Raw genomic sequence first — 16,488 nt, 5'->3', positions numbered from 1 at the left:
TTGACCACCAATTTCTCATTCTTTTTGACGCGCTCATACATTTTTCTAAATAAATTTATTTATTGTCGTTCGTATAATTAGATGGCGCCAATATTTAGTGCGATAGTGTATGCGTTACAGCACTATGGTTTCTGTTACTGAAAGCTGTACTGGGGGTAATGCGATGCGCGGATGTGTTGCAATCTGTGCATTATGACCTCTATTAAAAATGATAAATTTCCAAAATTGATGAATGATTCTTCACCATTAGTTACGCAAGCTATCTGTCAATATTGTGTCTGACTAATGAATTGGACATGGGCTGCGATTAATTGTCAAGCGTCTACGGTGTTGCTTATGGCGATATACGGCGGCGACTTTATGTATGTGGCGACACGCAATTTTTCATAAACATTTACTTGAGTTCTTTGGCTTTAATTAAGTAACGATTTTTTTACGCGGACAAGTTGTGCGGTAGAGTATCAGCATCAAAATAAATAAATAACACTTGCAGCTTATTAAGTAAGCATTTTGCTTTCGGAATAAGTGTAGTATTTTGATTTGTACAGAGTATGTGTGAGTGCCATGACGTAAAACTCGCTGCGCATTTTTGCGATCGGCAAATTGTTTCCGCTTTGTATTGCTAAGTGTGTTCTTCCTAGATAAACAAACGGGAAAAGTAGGCGCTGAACAGGTAATAGATGAGCCAAAGCTCCCGCTTAACCTTAGCTCTTGAAAGTATGAAGTGGATCAATTGAACAACCATGAAACCGCTCGAAACTCGTTAATCAGGTTTATATATTATTGACCACATCGAAACTCTAGACAATTTTTGAGCATGTATATAATCCATACACGACAACGCGGAGATACATTATAAATATAACGTCACTAAATAGGGATCTTGAGATATTTGTGCCAACAGAAATGCAGTTAAAGAAAACAAACAATTCACCGTAAAAACCAACGCCGACATACCATGTAACGAGGAGAGGTAGCTGCACAACAACCTGCACACACAAACAGATCCTTAAAACCTCGTAGCGCCGTAAATAATAAAAACAACCCTGTGATAATTTACAAAAACACTAAACTTAACATTTCACAAAAAAACCTTATATTTAAATGCTCCGTAGCATTTTGGTATGACTGCAGACAAAAAGCAAACAAAAAACGACAATTCCTCCGTCGCAGCAAATATTGTTGGCGTCCGGCAAATATGGGCTTTTCTAAACATCCTGTGCTCGCGTTGTTGCTGCCGTATATATGCATCGGGACAGGTACGAATTAATGCATTGACGGTGGTCAGTTAAGACTGGCTTTCTCTGCGTTCTCTCTTTCGCATCACTGCATCGCAGTGAAGCAAATGTTTGAATGATGTATGCGTGTCCGGTGGAATGTGTCAGTTATGGAAAATATCGGAGGTGAAAATCACATTCATACGAAAACGAGAGAAAACTCCAAGGCATCTTTCGCGCAGGGCCAGTAATATGATGGACACATAATGTGGCCGATTCTGATCAAACAACCGATACAGACAACTAATGATGTTGATTTACTTGGCAGTGTCCAGTCTTTCACTCTCTGTGGTTTTGTAATGCAGCATCCGTGCCCACTTAAAATCCGACTTTTCATTTGCCTTTTCAGCACAACATCCGCCGTTGAAGGATGACGGCACATTTTATACACGAATACTCTGGCGCGCGTGGTCACTGATATGTTGACGCTTCAAAGTGGACAAACACTGTAGGCATAATATAAATGTCTGATAAGCGCCCGCCAGCATAAGCACGAGTTTTCGCCCAATTCAAATTGCCCACCACTCGGCATGCGCGCTGCCCATAAAAATACACTTAATGTCCATCTTCAGCGACTTCTGGCTGGATCAATAAAACCGGCAGAAGATGTAATTCCTCTTTGGACGGAAAAAGGTGCAGCATATATTGTGCGAATATATGTGTGAATATTGGCGAGGTAAAATGTATACTTCGGTGGTAAATATGCACTATCCATCGATCCATGCCCAAGCAGGATTTCGCGGTCAATGCCGAATATGCGGTTAAAACGCATTTTTGCAGGGGATGTCAGCCATCAAACATTGATGGACATTTCCAAGGGAACGATCACAGAGCACTGTTAGAACCATTTTCCGGGAGCAATGGTCCATTTTGCAAAAAAAAATTTTACAAGATTCAGAAGAGAGAGAGAGATATAGAGATTCCATTTCCCCAATGTTTTTTGGTATTCGTGGTCCAGAATGAGATTTGCATGTCTCAAGTGGTCTTTCTCCTTGCTGTCGTCACCGGTGCTGCCGCCTGCCGGCTGCCGGGGTATACAGTGGAATAAAACTTCCGACTAGGGAGGTGCTTATCAAGCAGTTGATTGAGATTATTGTGCTGTTGGACGGTGCGTTCGTGGGAGATGTCCGACATGCTCTGGTAGACCTTTTCGCCGGACTTCATGAAGTTGTAACAACCACGATTCTTGTCCAGTTTGCGCACGTACTCCGCTCCCCGCAGGGAGTTGCCGTCTCGACCAAATCCCACAAACCAGGTCTTGTTGTATGCGGATTGTATCACAAAATGGCTTTTCTTTGGATTTAATTCGTGAAAACCGCAATATTTGTCACGATATTCCGGCTGAAAATAAAAAAAAATTATAACTAATTAATTTAAAAAGCCATTTTTCTGATTGTGCATGTATGGTCTAAATTAAAATCTAAATCCTATACTTCACTTATGAAATATGAAGAATATTTGATTTTCCACTTATAAAATAATACATTCTGTGAACAATTTATGAAATACGCCCAGGCATGCGTGTTCACAGTTTGATTCCGGAAATTGTGTGAATTGTAACACTGTCTAAATCTTCAACAGATTGGATTATAATAAGGAAATAATCGGCTGTGGTTGTTTGCGGATGGGCTTAAATTGGTCTGGGTCAGGAAGAACACCTTCGACTGCCGGGGAAGCGCGGCGCATTAATGCGCCGTATATACACAGTCCTCAAAATGAACTCTATAACCATTTTGATGGACTTCCCGTCTATTTGCACAAGATACACAACGCTCTTTTGTTTTACGCTGTGTCCCCTTCGCGATTGCCACTAGATGATCGACGGTGGACTGCAGTTCATTTCCTGGAAATTAAGGCGCTCACTGTGCACACAGCGAAACAGTTGCTTAGCGTTTATGTGTAACTGTTTCTTAATTTGCAAGCTGTTAACACTTGAAGGTAATTTGCGGCAGGATGAGGGGAAGAGAGAGAATCAGCAGTATATGTATATGCCCGGTTGGCGATTGTCCAAGCGGAGTTTACTCTGTAATTAATAAACCCTCAATGATCAATGCCCCCTGCACGGCGAGTTGTCGGTGTCACCTTTGCGGGCGGCATATATATACGTCTACCGGCGCTCATTCGGCTAACCGACCCTGACGGCCTGCAGCCCAGTGGAGCTATTTTGATGGGGAAGAAAAATGCATTGTCTATTCATTGTTAACCAGGCCGGACGGGGAGGCAAAAAAGGGCGAACAAGATAATGACAGGTTTCACTGCGAAGATTCAATTTAACGGCACTTTAGCCGGTCCGAACTCCTGCGATGTCGGTGCACATTTGGGGTGCGCCGGTGCACTTTTACTTTTTGGCTAAATGGTCAGCCATTAAAGGTGTCCTTAACTGAGACTCCACCTGTTGAAATCGGCATCAGAAGGAAATCCATTACGGTCTGAACGCCGAAACGGTTATGTCCTGATTTATGGTAATTTTTAGGCAAAAACGGCACAGCAGCAGAGTGCAGTGACTGTTAAGTGTGAAGAAGTTTACGGTGAATATACGACCAATGAAGTGTGTCGTACAACAAAAACAGTATCATCTGTTTGTTATCCATGATTAATATATGCATAACAATGCCGTTGTCAGTATGGTGAGAAAGTGTTCTTGGAGTAGCTGAATGACTTTGAAACTTAACCGCGCTGTCAAGTGGGGAATACTTGACTTAATTTTTCCACTGCATAAGCAAATGTATGGCTGCAGTGCTGTTTGAGGCGCGAAAGGCGAGTATGCTTGATTAGCCATGACGATGATCCGCTGTGCACCGCGGCCCTCTGCCCAGCGCGCATCCCGTCGTCCCGCTGTTACGACCGGGTGTTAGATCTTGTGCGCCCCCTCACGGGGCGCACACGTGTGGCCATCCCATTTGTACCTTCTGTCAGAGTTTGCAGTTCACATGATTGATCAGTCTACACTGACAATCTGTTGGGTTAAAATTTTCCACTATACAACCGACTGTGTAGCGGAGTGAGCGGACTAATTAGCAGTTGTCGTATGCAGATGTGTGTATATTAACCCGCAATGAAATATTGATCGTTCAATATTCCCGAAGCCAATTGTTTATAGGGGTTAGGCTTAGGCATGACGTGGTGCATGCCGATCATATTACCAAGTGGCGAATAAATAATGATTATTGTTATTACGCTGCGGCTTAACTTACCCGCATAATCAGTTTCCCTTGGCGATTGAAACAAAGGAACAGTCGGGTGATATCATTGGAAATACTGACTTCTCCCGGTCGGACAGATCGGACTGTAAGTTGAGCTGTAATTATCAAAGCAGAAATATGTCAGAAAAACGGCAAAAAAACCTTCCGGAAATATGTGTACAAGTAGTGCAAAATATTTTCTGCCATAACAATTTCTTGTGTTTTCTCTCTTCCTCCAGTGACACTTTAATTACATGGTGTGAAACCTATATCTGCTTATTTAACGCTATGCCAAGGTCAAAACAGCACTCGTATCACGTTTTTTGCCGATAGATTTTCATGGCAAACGTCCTCTGATATTGTCGAATGCGTTAGTCTGCCACTCCAATACTGGCTGATCGTATTATGTTAATACACGGATGATTATATAGGAAAGTCGTAAATAATTATAGGTATAAACGACATTGATCAGATAATACGATTTATACTTGTTTATGCGATTGTTCCCTTCCTAAGGGTATTTTGGAGTTGCTGTAAAAAATTAAGGGATGTTGCTCAATGCTGGCACAAATGCGGCCATTACAGCTGCCCAGACAGCGAAAGGCTCAGTCGTAGCCTAAGGTCAAATCTGATCGCTGGGGCTAAACTTGTAAATGGAGATTTTAAAGAAAAAGTGTCCAAGCGATTGTACATATTTACACTTCATACAGGTCATTGTACATGCACTTTACCTTAATAATAGGAGCATTAAATGTAATATATTATTATGGCTACTTGCACTGTCGCATGCATTAGCGAGAAACTGTCGCGCGGCGGTTAGGAAATTTTTTAGTCCATTGAACTAAATTGTCAAAAGCCGATGGACAGAACTACCCGCTGAGGATTCTGAAGAAAACACTATGGACACCCCGCGAGAGTGGCTCCATGCGGATGGGTGTTGTGCTGTGCGCTTCTTCTTTCACCGACAAAGTCTCGTTATTGCGATTAATTAACTTGTCTTTGCCCAACAGCATCACTGCGCCCTGTCAAATTTTACAATGATACCACGATACTGTATTCTCTGTATTTTGGTGACTCGCTCTCCGATTTTGGCGTCCGAATACGGGTTATAATTTTAAATCACAATCAGTTCAACAGGCTACAGTAACATATTCGACAGCTAGTCAAAAAATGGTTAATCAGCGGAGAATGGCGCACGAATGCAGTGAATAGTGCACAGTAGTCGGCACGCGCGGAAAATTAGCTTTTTCATGTATCTGTACAGTTTGCGATCGGTGGTCGAAGTGGTTTTTTTCGTCACTGACGCGACACAATGGCACCTTAATCTGTCAAAATTTCTGTAAGGTTGATTATCTGCTAATTATAAAGAACTGATACTTGTGGAATGCCGCAGGTCACGCAGCTCAGAGCATACGTGCATAATGCATAGCATGTAGTCTGTATTCCAGTTTCCAAAGAAAACTGTATTCGCATGAACGTTATTCAGTTACCAACTTACCATAATATGTACATTAATTTATTGGTAAAACGTTTATAATACTGCATAATATATTAAAGTTTTTAATTTTACAAAAATATTGTTTTATACAAACAACGATAAAGGGATTACAAAACTAAATGATATACCAAAATTAACTGCAGACTGCAGTTGTACGCGGCTTTGGTTGGACCAGTGGATTTTCGTTTATTCGTAACGACCGAATCAAAGCTGCATCGATTTCCGTTTGGATGCAGGTGTGATTTTCATTGCGCCTGCATGCGCAAATCAATATCGACGCGTGTCCAGAAGGAAAGCCCCACTGACGAAACAAACCCGCTTCACTTGACCTCACCGCAACATGCGTGACCACAGTTGTCAAAATTTTTAATTACTGGTTCTAATTACGGGGTAACTCTCTCGTCAGCGATTGTGTGGTCCCGTTTTCAATGGAAAATTTACAGCCAGCGCGGACGCAAAACCTTCTACGCAGATGTCCAGAAAATTGACCGTTGAATTTAAGTGCTTTTGACATTAAATGACTGTAGTTGATTTCAACATCACACTAAACACTGGAATAATTTTGTCAATAACTCTCTTGTATCGCGGCTTGCTGTAGCGATACAGGTCTCTAACGGCTTTGCCAGTGCTGCGAAGCTAATTACATACTAACATAAAAGGCCCCTTATTTTCTATTTTTCGCAACCCATCGGGGTTCCTTACAGCAGAGTTCAACAAGTCTTCCTAATTATCTATTCCATGAATCAGAACGCTGTGATCATCTCATCATGCATTAAAAACCTGCTCAGTGCTCGTCAAAGAATTTCCACAAAATGCCGGCGAATTCTGCATATACCACCGCCCTAAATTTACCAAATAACTCCTGAAAAATTAAGATAAAAAATTATTTAAAAATTTTAAGCAGAAATGTGTCACAAAGGTCAGCAAGTAAACCGTTGTTCGTGAAATATATTCCATTAGAAAGGTGAGTGATTTCTGCATATTTTAGTTATCTGATGAATATTTCTATAGGGAAATTAAGCCGCATGAAAACAATTTTATCAGCACTATCAGTTGTTGTTTGATGGACAGCTCCTGTGTATACACACACTCTCTTATAATTGCAATTATCGCCATCTCAATCACGCATCTTTCCGCTGCTGCTAGCTGCGATCGGCACGGTATAATTGATTGTATATGGGCATTTCACTGTCCGGTAGCCTGCTTGTGCGTGCGTGACCAGTAGCGTCCTACAGTATACAGCCCGTGTGCGCGTGCAGCGAGGTGGAAAGTACGGGAAAAACGTGTCAGACACCGCGAACGCATCACCACACAAACACTGGTTCGTCTCGGCCACAAACACACATGATTTTCCAAACAATCATCCAGGTACTGGGGTTTGCGTGATGAGTTAATTGCCGGTAATTACGGATTTAATTAGTGGACCAACCAAAGAAGCGGAAGTATGTGTTACAGCGGTAGCAAAAAGAAACCGCCACCGGCTCGCGCAAACAACTAAGCAACAACGTGCTCGCTTGCAATGAAGCAGCATGGCGATCGCGCGGAATGCTGTGTGCTACTTAATAGATGGGCCTGGGCACAATTGGATAATCTCCCGCACAGCTAAACACGCTCAAAGGGATGGAATCGCATGTTTGTCTGCGGAGCCGCAGCAGTGTTGTTTACGGGGAAACCGTGTGCACTGCTCATCTCGCCCGACTGCACTCGCATGTGTTCGCCGTGCACGTGAACCAGTGTTTCTATTCAGTCGAGCGTCTTTCTAGGTTGTGAGAATAATGACACCACAAAATGCCCTGCTGTACATGCATGACATGTGAAATTTTAAAGGATAACCCGAGAGAAAATCGAAGGAAAACATATCAGCCCGAACAATATTTCATGATGAGCGCATTCACATGGTGTCCCGCTTCTCTTACCATAAGGATTGGTCGAGGGGGCGTCGGCCCTGACCATGTTGGATTTGGTGGGCAGTAGACGGATACTCCGCCCACTACACCGGCTATGCAGGGCATACTTCCGGATGACCACTGGCCGCAGATGGTGCTCTTCGTCATCGTCCGCGTGGATGTTAATACTGTTAGATTCTTCCGGCTCAGCGCGGTGAAGCGGTGACCTCGAAGAATGTCGGAGTGAGAGCACTGCGGAGGGACTCCTGCTGGTCGCGGGGGCCGCCGTAACCGGCCGTAGTCTGCCGTCGGTAGGCAGGGGGGAGGGGAGGACGGTGAGGGGTTTGCTTTCCACCTGACATCAAAATACTGTTCTGTCCCGAACTAAACCTCCATCACAATATGTTACATAAAACACAGTCGTAAAATTCTCACCTGTATATATCTAAAACTTCGTTAGCTTCGTTAGCTACTACAACTTACCATTAGGAGACCGGCAGAGAGTGATGAGACAGTAAGGAAGACCACTATCCAGATAAGTCTAAAAACCAATAAAGTATCAGTATACTTTGTTAATTTCAATATCACTCCTACGCATTTCGCGAGGTGCTATGATTCGTCGACGAGGTTGGAAAACTGTTTTTGAAACACGCGCATAATTTATCAGCCAAACAGATCGCTAACATTAGCGGTAGCAGTATATGGGCGCTAAGCTGACCTTATATATCAAAGCGAACCCCAGCCAGGTGAACGCCCTAGGTGGCCCGCTAAGATTCGGGCTAATTTCCACCCGATCGCTATCAAAATCTTGCTCTCCACCACGTGTTCCTTAATTTATGTCTAACAACTCAATTTTACAACGAAAAATCGCAATAACAAAGTAATAACTGCAACAGAAAGGTCATTTCGACAATTCGTATTTGCCTAATTAAGGAAACCGATGAATGTAGAAATTTTGTGGTAATATTGCCGTTTGTCTGATTATAAAATTAAGTAATTTTATTAATTTTTTCGCTAGATCTTTGCTGCCATCTCAGTGGTCTGGTAAAGGAACGATGATTAAACCGCGTAGAGATTTCGTGAACTGAAATGTTTTCTGTCGCGCCGAAACGATCAAATGTCTGGTTTCCATACAAAATAGCCTATTACTGCGCTTATTGTTAATCATGCTTCTAAACAACGGAGTGAATCAGGTGGGTCTTCTTCTCATTTCGGCCATATGCCAATCGGCTAGCCTGATTTGTCATAAATATTCAATTACAATTCAAGGGAAGAATACGGTGACTATTGCCGATCAAAAGAGGGATCAAGCAAGTTACTCGATCGTTTTATCCCTTAGCTCTTTAATGGATTGTCTCCAGTGATTACTTCAAAAGCCCTACTCAATTCTGAACAGTGTTTACCGAATGCACTAAAATGCTATCATATCCTGTTGTGCCCTGATTTATCAACGTACAAATGGCGCACAGTGGCCAAATCGGTCGACGTCACAGTGGTCAAACTGCATATTTTCATCCTTCTCACTGCATCTTTGCAATGTTAATTGCTCGCATAACATTTCTACTGGACCTATTGTATATAGGGAAATCATTAACACATTAATAAAGCCATAATACCAGCTTTCTCTTAAACATTAGGTCAGTGATAACTTTAGGTGCACAATATATATATAACTTATGCAAAAAACAAGATATTTTTCGAGTTTCAAAATCCTTTCTTTGCGATTCTTTTCATAAAATTTGGCAATATACAAGCAACTGTTTTGAAGCACGTAATTTTTTACGCAATCTGCCATGTATTCCAGAATTTTCGTAAGACATGTACTATAATAAATTAGTGGAAACCGCAAATGACTGCACTCTTCATCTAACTCAATCAAAAATGCATTACGCAAAACGTGCTACAATCAAAACAATGCACAGCGGGGTGACTGGCACAGTTTCGGAAGAAAAGCCGCCGCAATATAAGCCAACCAGCTGTTAATAATTCAGTTATATTGTACGTATCAATTTTAGCGTAAATAAAAGTCATTGCGTGCTGATCACACATAAAAAATCTTTCACAAACAACAAACACACATACACACCCGGGCTGATGCGCAATTAAATTTGTCGCGCCGGACACCATGCCGTCGCCGCACAGCTACACTCACACACAAACACAAAGCAGGCATGCGTGAATTTAATCGTAAGCAGTTTTTGGATAATCATCAACTGCAACATGTCACAATGGTATGCGCAAAAACAATCTGTTTATGTATTCATTTGTGTGTGTTTGTGGTTGATGATTAAGACCCACTTACATACGTTCGCAACTCATTCTGAGAGTGGGTCTGTGATCTCAAGTGTCGCGTACATTTTTATGCGGCTTATTTAGTCAATGTACAAGCTAATTATTATTTATCGATATTTCACGCTTAATTATTCCGCAGTTAATAACCAGCACAGATGGAGAAACCACCGCGCCGTTCCGTGCCGCCGCCTTTCGCATTGTATAGGTTTTTGTCTCTTCTAACTAGTACTGTTTTTTCGCTAGACTACCTGCTGTGGCGGGGATTACGGCCGGCATATTTTAACTGGCGCCATACATTTTTAAAAACTGTCAAAAACATTGCAAGGACTTAACTGCACGTGTACATAATTACAGGCGACCGGTCGAGGAAAAGCTCGCTATTCATGTTTCCAGTATATGTTTATAAGTTACCACCCTTGTCTCGGCTAACGCTGAATTCCTGATTATTAATAAAGGTGATTTGCAGTTTACGGCAAAACAAATGCATAAATTTGATTATATCAAAAACAATTCTTTTCTGCATCAATCCAAACAAAAACGTAGCTTTTAGTTAAATGTCGGTATATTTAACGAGCCGATAAATATAAAGGAAACGGGACACTGACCATAGAATTTTTCTTACTTTGAACGTGACGTTTACCAGCCCACAATTCGCATTTTAACGTTCCCGCCTGGCTACACGGACGCATATTTGTTGTGCATGCAAAAGGTGTGGATAGCAATAACAGTATTAGTGCAGCTAATCGATGTCTAGAACACCAGAATTACACATATTCTCGCGAATCATACCGGTGATAATATCGTTCTCACAAAACGATATTTAGGCGCGTAGTGTGTACCGGGTTTGTTCTGTGAAAGTTGTTGTGATTTCTTATGCGAGATACTCTAATTTTCACATAAACAAGGCTTAATCAACACTCGTAACCACGTGCAGCGGAAATCACTCTGTTACTCGGTGCAATGGTTTGCCCTATGGAAACTTGACCGGTGTTCCCATATAAATACGCCGTAACACGGCATATTCATTTAAATTATAAAAATTCTAAGATAACCAGTTGTGCCAGTTTCTTTTTCATTTTATACTTTTGCAGCATACACGTATTGACATGTCCACTTGACGTGAAGTGGGACGACGCTAGTATCACTTTTAATCCTAACCGTCTACACTGGCGTAAAACATGGGTAACGGTAATAAAATTTAAGTAGCCAACTGGTACGCTACCCCCGTATAAAAGATGTCAGATTATAAGCTTTCCAATTCCAAAACAAATACAGTGCGTCAATATTAACTACGAACCGAATACATGCCCAATGTACAATAGCGGCTTTTGTCAGAGCGGTGAAAAATCTCGGTAAACCGAGCATTTCAAGCCTCTTTACGCCTGCTCAGCGAAATCAGATCCCTATGCCGATCAGAAAAACCCATCACAGTGTCAATCAGGCTTTTATCAGAGAAAATGTAATATCTTTCTACCAATTTATTTAATATGCCCGCACGCCGTGATGGAATCAAAACGAAACCGATTGAACGGATTGTTTCGACTTGGTACGTGTTATTTTTTTAAGTCGATTACCGTTAGGTGTACCGGCTTATTGTATTGTCATTCCAGACGGCATTCGGCTGTACAGATAGTTACGGTAACCTCCTCTATAAACTGCTGGTTATGTACCGGTAAATTTGAGGGTAATTAGCGGCAGCGGCACTCTAAAGTATGATGCGGTACATCGGACAAATGTAAATGTCTTGCACCTGCCTGCACACCGTCACCTCCTGTCACATGCACCGCAACTACAAATTATTACGAAACAAACAGACAAAAAATCAGGAAATTACCATTTACATTTCTTTATTAATTATACAGTCACTATCCAACGGGTCTGGCGACGGCAAGTGCTAGTGCTAACCAGGGTTAAAGATCAATAAGAAAAGCTCTAAGCTGTTAACAGTAGCCGAGTCGTTTCTCACGGTTAATATGCTTATCATCCAAGACAGCATCAATAAGCGTTACTTCGTAACAACTAATGAATATTTATTGCCGATAATCTGTATAACTAGGACACAACAATAATAAATATTCCGTGCAGACCAACGCGCTCTCGAATCATATTACATGATTTGATCTATTTGTGAAATTTACTGCGAACGTTACCGGCTTATCAGTGACCCTCATCACACAAACACAGTTTTTATAAACAATAATAAAATAATCGAAAGAGCACAGAAATAATACTAAAATTAGTAATAATTGGTATTACTGTAAAAGTAAATCTACGAGGGTATTTTATAATCAATAATCCTGTTGCCTAAGTTTACATAGTTCACTAATTTCTCTTTTTTTAGGATTTTTCTTCATAAAAAGGGTTATCCTTAAGTGCACAAATACATTAATTTAAACTATTACTCGTACCAGATTTAGTGGATATCCTGCGGCACTAATAAACATAGTTAAATCATTGCTTACCGACTTATAAACATTAGCTTGCAGGGGACATGGAGCGTACGGATCCCGTCGACATGGGAGGCATCCGTAAAGTCCTTCTTATGATGAAAATAAAGCCCGCCACATCCGTCGAACTGTCAGTGTAAAATCGACCGCCGGCGCACACGCACCAGTTCGCACTGCTGCAAGCAGCGCTGGTTCCGTATTATACTCGGGCCGGGTGTGAACGCGGATCTTAGAATAGTGAATTTTTGAAACCGGCAACTTCCAAATAAACAATATTTACGGCGCCGACACCGTGTCAGATCAACATCTTTTGCGTATTGGTGTCTGCCGGTTGGAAAAAAAACAGCCGTAAGGTGAGCGGCTGTAACAAATTCCGATTCCACCGTAGCACCGAGCGGCGCGATTGAGAGCGCTTATTGCAGACTGCCACAGGTAGCCACTGATCAACAGCTATGTGCGCTTAATCAAATAAGCAAACCTTTCAGAACTGTCAGGATTCGAACGATAAATCCGCCGCTGCACTGATAACCTTTCCAAAAAACTGTTACATTTAAACAGAAAATCGCCGTGCCAGCACTATCTTAAACCTATCTTCGAACGCGGCGCGCGTCTTCTTTCGATCGTAGTGGACAGGTCTTCATTGATTGTTTAATACATGTGCCGGTTGAAGTACAATGAAAATGCAATTTCATATTGGATACGTCATCTCTCTACCTGCACACATTTAACGGCGCTTGTACGATGCCAATATTCAGAAATATGAAGGAGCGCTCATGTTACAGACCGACGCCAACAGTTTTGCTGAACGCCTTCCGGCGGCATGAATATGATGTTAAGCCCGCCCATTTCCCGTTTGATTGGCGTGTGCAGAGGCCATGTATGAACGTTCGTACTATACTACAGCCGCTTCTGACCAGTGCCACCTGTACATACTGGACCATACCAACAGTGCAGTCATTTCTGACTTATATGGACAGTGTCCAGTGCCGTGTTCTAAGATGTCGCTGCCAGTACATCCACAAAACGTTCCAGAACATTTGCTCTTTCGCTAGTGCCTTTGTTATGTTTCTTCCGTTACCGTTATAAAACATAGGAAGCTTGTGTGATGCGCCTTAAGTCATAGACGTCGGGATCTCTATTGGTGATGAGTGATGAATAAACGTTTCTGCAGAATAAAAATAACAGGAAGTCAAACAGGTGAATATAAATAAAATCAGTTCATTAGAGCTATTATTATTATTATTATTACGGTGTTACTAATTGCTACACGTTTTCACATGGACCAGAAGTTTATTGCTCAATAAATCGCACACAAAGTGACTCGAACTTTTTGTATCCTGCCGCACGGACATTCGTCAAAGAAAACAGAACACGCCATAATCCATTGATCGCATATGAGTAACAGCATTTACATCACCTTTTATGAGCTATTTTTATGGTTTATTATCTGGTAAATATTATAAAAATTTGTGTGAATAATCTTCGACGTCAGTATAAAAAGCCGCTGGGCGAGTCAAAGAATCGTAGCACAACCTGTCATGACACCGTTTTGGCGCGCAATCGATATTTCAACATACATCTGTCGATTTATAACTCCATCTTCACTCCACTATAAGATACCGCATGCATATACGTGCATCATACGACTGTGGGTATTAGGATTTCCGGTCCGATTGTCCATTGTGTCCCGGAACTTTTGAGCGCATTGTATGAATGCTCTGTGCCATGCTGCAGGTGTACAGTAAAGTGCGTATGCAGTTGCGTATGTTTTACAGGTGTGGTCCGAGCATATTGGATTAATACAATTTATCAGTTTCACCGCAACTTTGCATGACGCCATATTCCAAGTCCCGACATCATAAGTTGAACCTTTCTACTGTAACTGAAAAGTATTGCACTGGCGATAACCAAACTACATAAAATCCTGTCCGTAAAACTGAAAAAAAATGGCTGTGCATTTTGACAAAATTTTAATTTAAAATGTTTAGATCGTTTAATACTGCCTGATCAATTATAACAATCTTAACTTTCTATCGATATCAGTGCCCATGAATATATATAATTCATAAGGCACCTTTGAAAGATGGAAAGTGGCTCCAGCTGCAGCTGTCCAGCATGACAAGTTAAGGTTTATGAAAAATACTTGAGAACAAAAAAATAGTTGAGCGGTATTATGCATATTACGATGTTATCCTCATGTTATCCTCAAGCTAAGTACAAAGTAAATGTTACAACTTTTAAGAGTTTGGCATCGGTCTTGTTATACAAAACTTTGCATTTTTTTCTCCGGATAATTTCGCTACACGCATTCCGTTTCCTGTCAAAATAAAATTCGTTCACTGAGACGATAACCACGGGTCACTTGGTATGATTTTTACCAAACATTCCAGACTTCATTGCGGAAAATGCCATATAACTTTGTAACAAGCCTGTAAATTTATGGAAAATTGTCGACGCACATTTAAGACTATGTATATTTACAACAATGTGGCCACTATCCACTTAATTATCAGTCGCGTTAGTAACATATCTAAAGGGAACCACCCAAAATGATTCAGTGTACTTAAAGAGATATCCGCCAGTATTTTTCGAGGGCATTTGCAGTTATTTACATAAATATCGGCTTAATGCAGGCAGAGGTGTTTAGCAACTTTATTTACGGTTCTGTAAACAACGCAAACATCCCAATCAGTAGCGACCCAAATATAGACGGATATTAGCTAGAAATGCGTAATACTGACAAATTAAATCACTTTGCATCGTCCAGCTATTTAAATCATAATGACGAAAGATAAATATGGGATTATCGAACCAATTTCTAGTACAAAGATACATTTGTACATCAAGGTGCTCAGCTAATTGCCGGTGAATCATACGCCAACCGGCACATACCGCACTAAACGCTTGTCATAACATGTACACCTTACAAATTACAATTAAGGTCACATTATTTTGCACTAGGTGTGCCTTTGTCCTCTAGCCGCGTGTACATAACAGTATGACATTTTAAAGCAACGGCGTGGTAACTGATTAATTACTCCCACGCCGAGATGACAGGAAGTTTCCCGGGGTACGATGACGGCGTGTCTAGAGGAAAAAGTTTTCCAAATGTAGCCGGCTTACCGATGGAATCGCGCACAGCCATGTACAACATTGGCGGGAAACGTTTTGCGTGCCCAGTATGCTTACGCACTGGTGAACAACAGGTGATAGCAATGTCACTGTTATGCTCAGCGTGCTCTATAGTGAAAAAACTCGCCACACTGGCGGGTGATCTTACCAATCCAGCTGTGAGCGCCAACTTCCACCAGCGCATCGAGGAACCTGGCAGGTAATTACCTCAATTCGGGGAACCACCGGCAGATGAGAGAAAAGCCAAGGTTTTTGGAAGTATTACCACGCTGGGTGCCGTATACAACGCCAGGCCGCGCGTTGTCGGCAATGCATAGCGTCATAAATGACTGGAACTTCACGTTTTTCGAGCATTTTGTGAGATGACCGGAAAGCCTCAGCTCTACTATACTAACTGAACCATTTGTCGTAGTTTTATAATTAATAATTCATGGCTCTTTTTTAATTTTTTGTTACTTGCTCCGCTAACATAGTTGTAGCTGAAGACCCATCTGATCACGAGCAATAATGTACAGATATATATATACGGCTTCAATATGGTTTGCTTTTTCCTCTAATTTTAACTGCTGCTGACGAAAGATTGGTCTACATGTGCTGATAAAGTTAAAACAAGAACCCTTTTCCATCACAAAATTGGACATAATTTTCGCGCTTTGTACTAATGCCTGCGCAGTTATAGAAATAATTGTAGCCAGGTACAAAATTTGATGTAGGTATGTGTATGCTACTGCATTATCGACCTCTGTGCTGTGAATCGTTGAATCTTGTGACGTT

At 41.5% G+C, this 16,488-nt stretch overlaps 1 protein-coding gene across 1 annotated transcript; it reads right to left on the bottom strand.

Moving 5' to 3' along the window:
* Positions 1 to 793: 793 nt before the first annotated feature.
* On the bottom strand, positions 794 to 13,528 carry LOC129587710 (fibroblast growth factor 18-like). The gene is made up of 5 exons (XM_055481577.1): positions 12,598 to 13,528; positions 8,327 to 8,384; positions 7,874 to 8,198; positions 4,472 to 4,575; positions 794 to 2,618 (listed from the first exon to the last, which is right to left on the bottom strand). The coding sequence occupies exons 1-5, from the start codon at positions 12,609 to 12,611 to the stop codon at positions 2,253 to 2,255; spliced, it is 867 nt and encodes a 288-aa protein (XP_055337552.1). The 5' UTR covers positions 12,612 to 13,528; the 3' UTR covers positions 794 to 2,252.
* Positions 13,529 to 16,488: the final 2,960 nt, after the last annotated feature.

This window comes from Paramacrobiotus metropolitanus, unplaced genomic scaffold (genome assembly GCF_019649055.1).
Source record: "Paramacrobiotus metropolitanus isolate TYO unplaced genomic scaffold, Prichtersi_v1.0 Parri_scaffold0000026, whole genome shotgun sequence".
NCBI lineage: Eukaryota > Metazoa > Tardigrada > Eutardigrada > Parachela > Macrobiotidae > Paramacrobiotus > Paramacrobiotus metropolitanus.
Note: the sequence above shows the minus strand (reverse complement) of the source record. Positions and strands in the feature narration are given on the sequence as shown.

Bases quoted from the DNA above. Each gene is read 5' to 3' on its own strand.
- LOC129587710 (XM_055481577.1), bottom strand. The intron at 8,199-8,326 runs GTAAGTTGTAGT...TTTTGATGTCAG, and splicing joins TCTCTGCCGGTCTCCTAATG to GTGGAAAGCAAACCCCTCAC. The intron at 4,576-7,873 runs GTAAGAGAAGCG...TGATAATTACAG, and splicing joins CCCCTCGACCAATCCTTATG to CTCAACTTACAGTCCGATCT.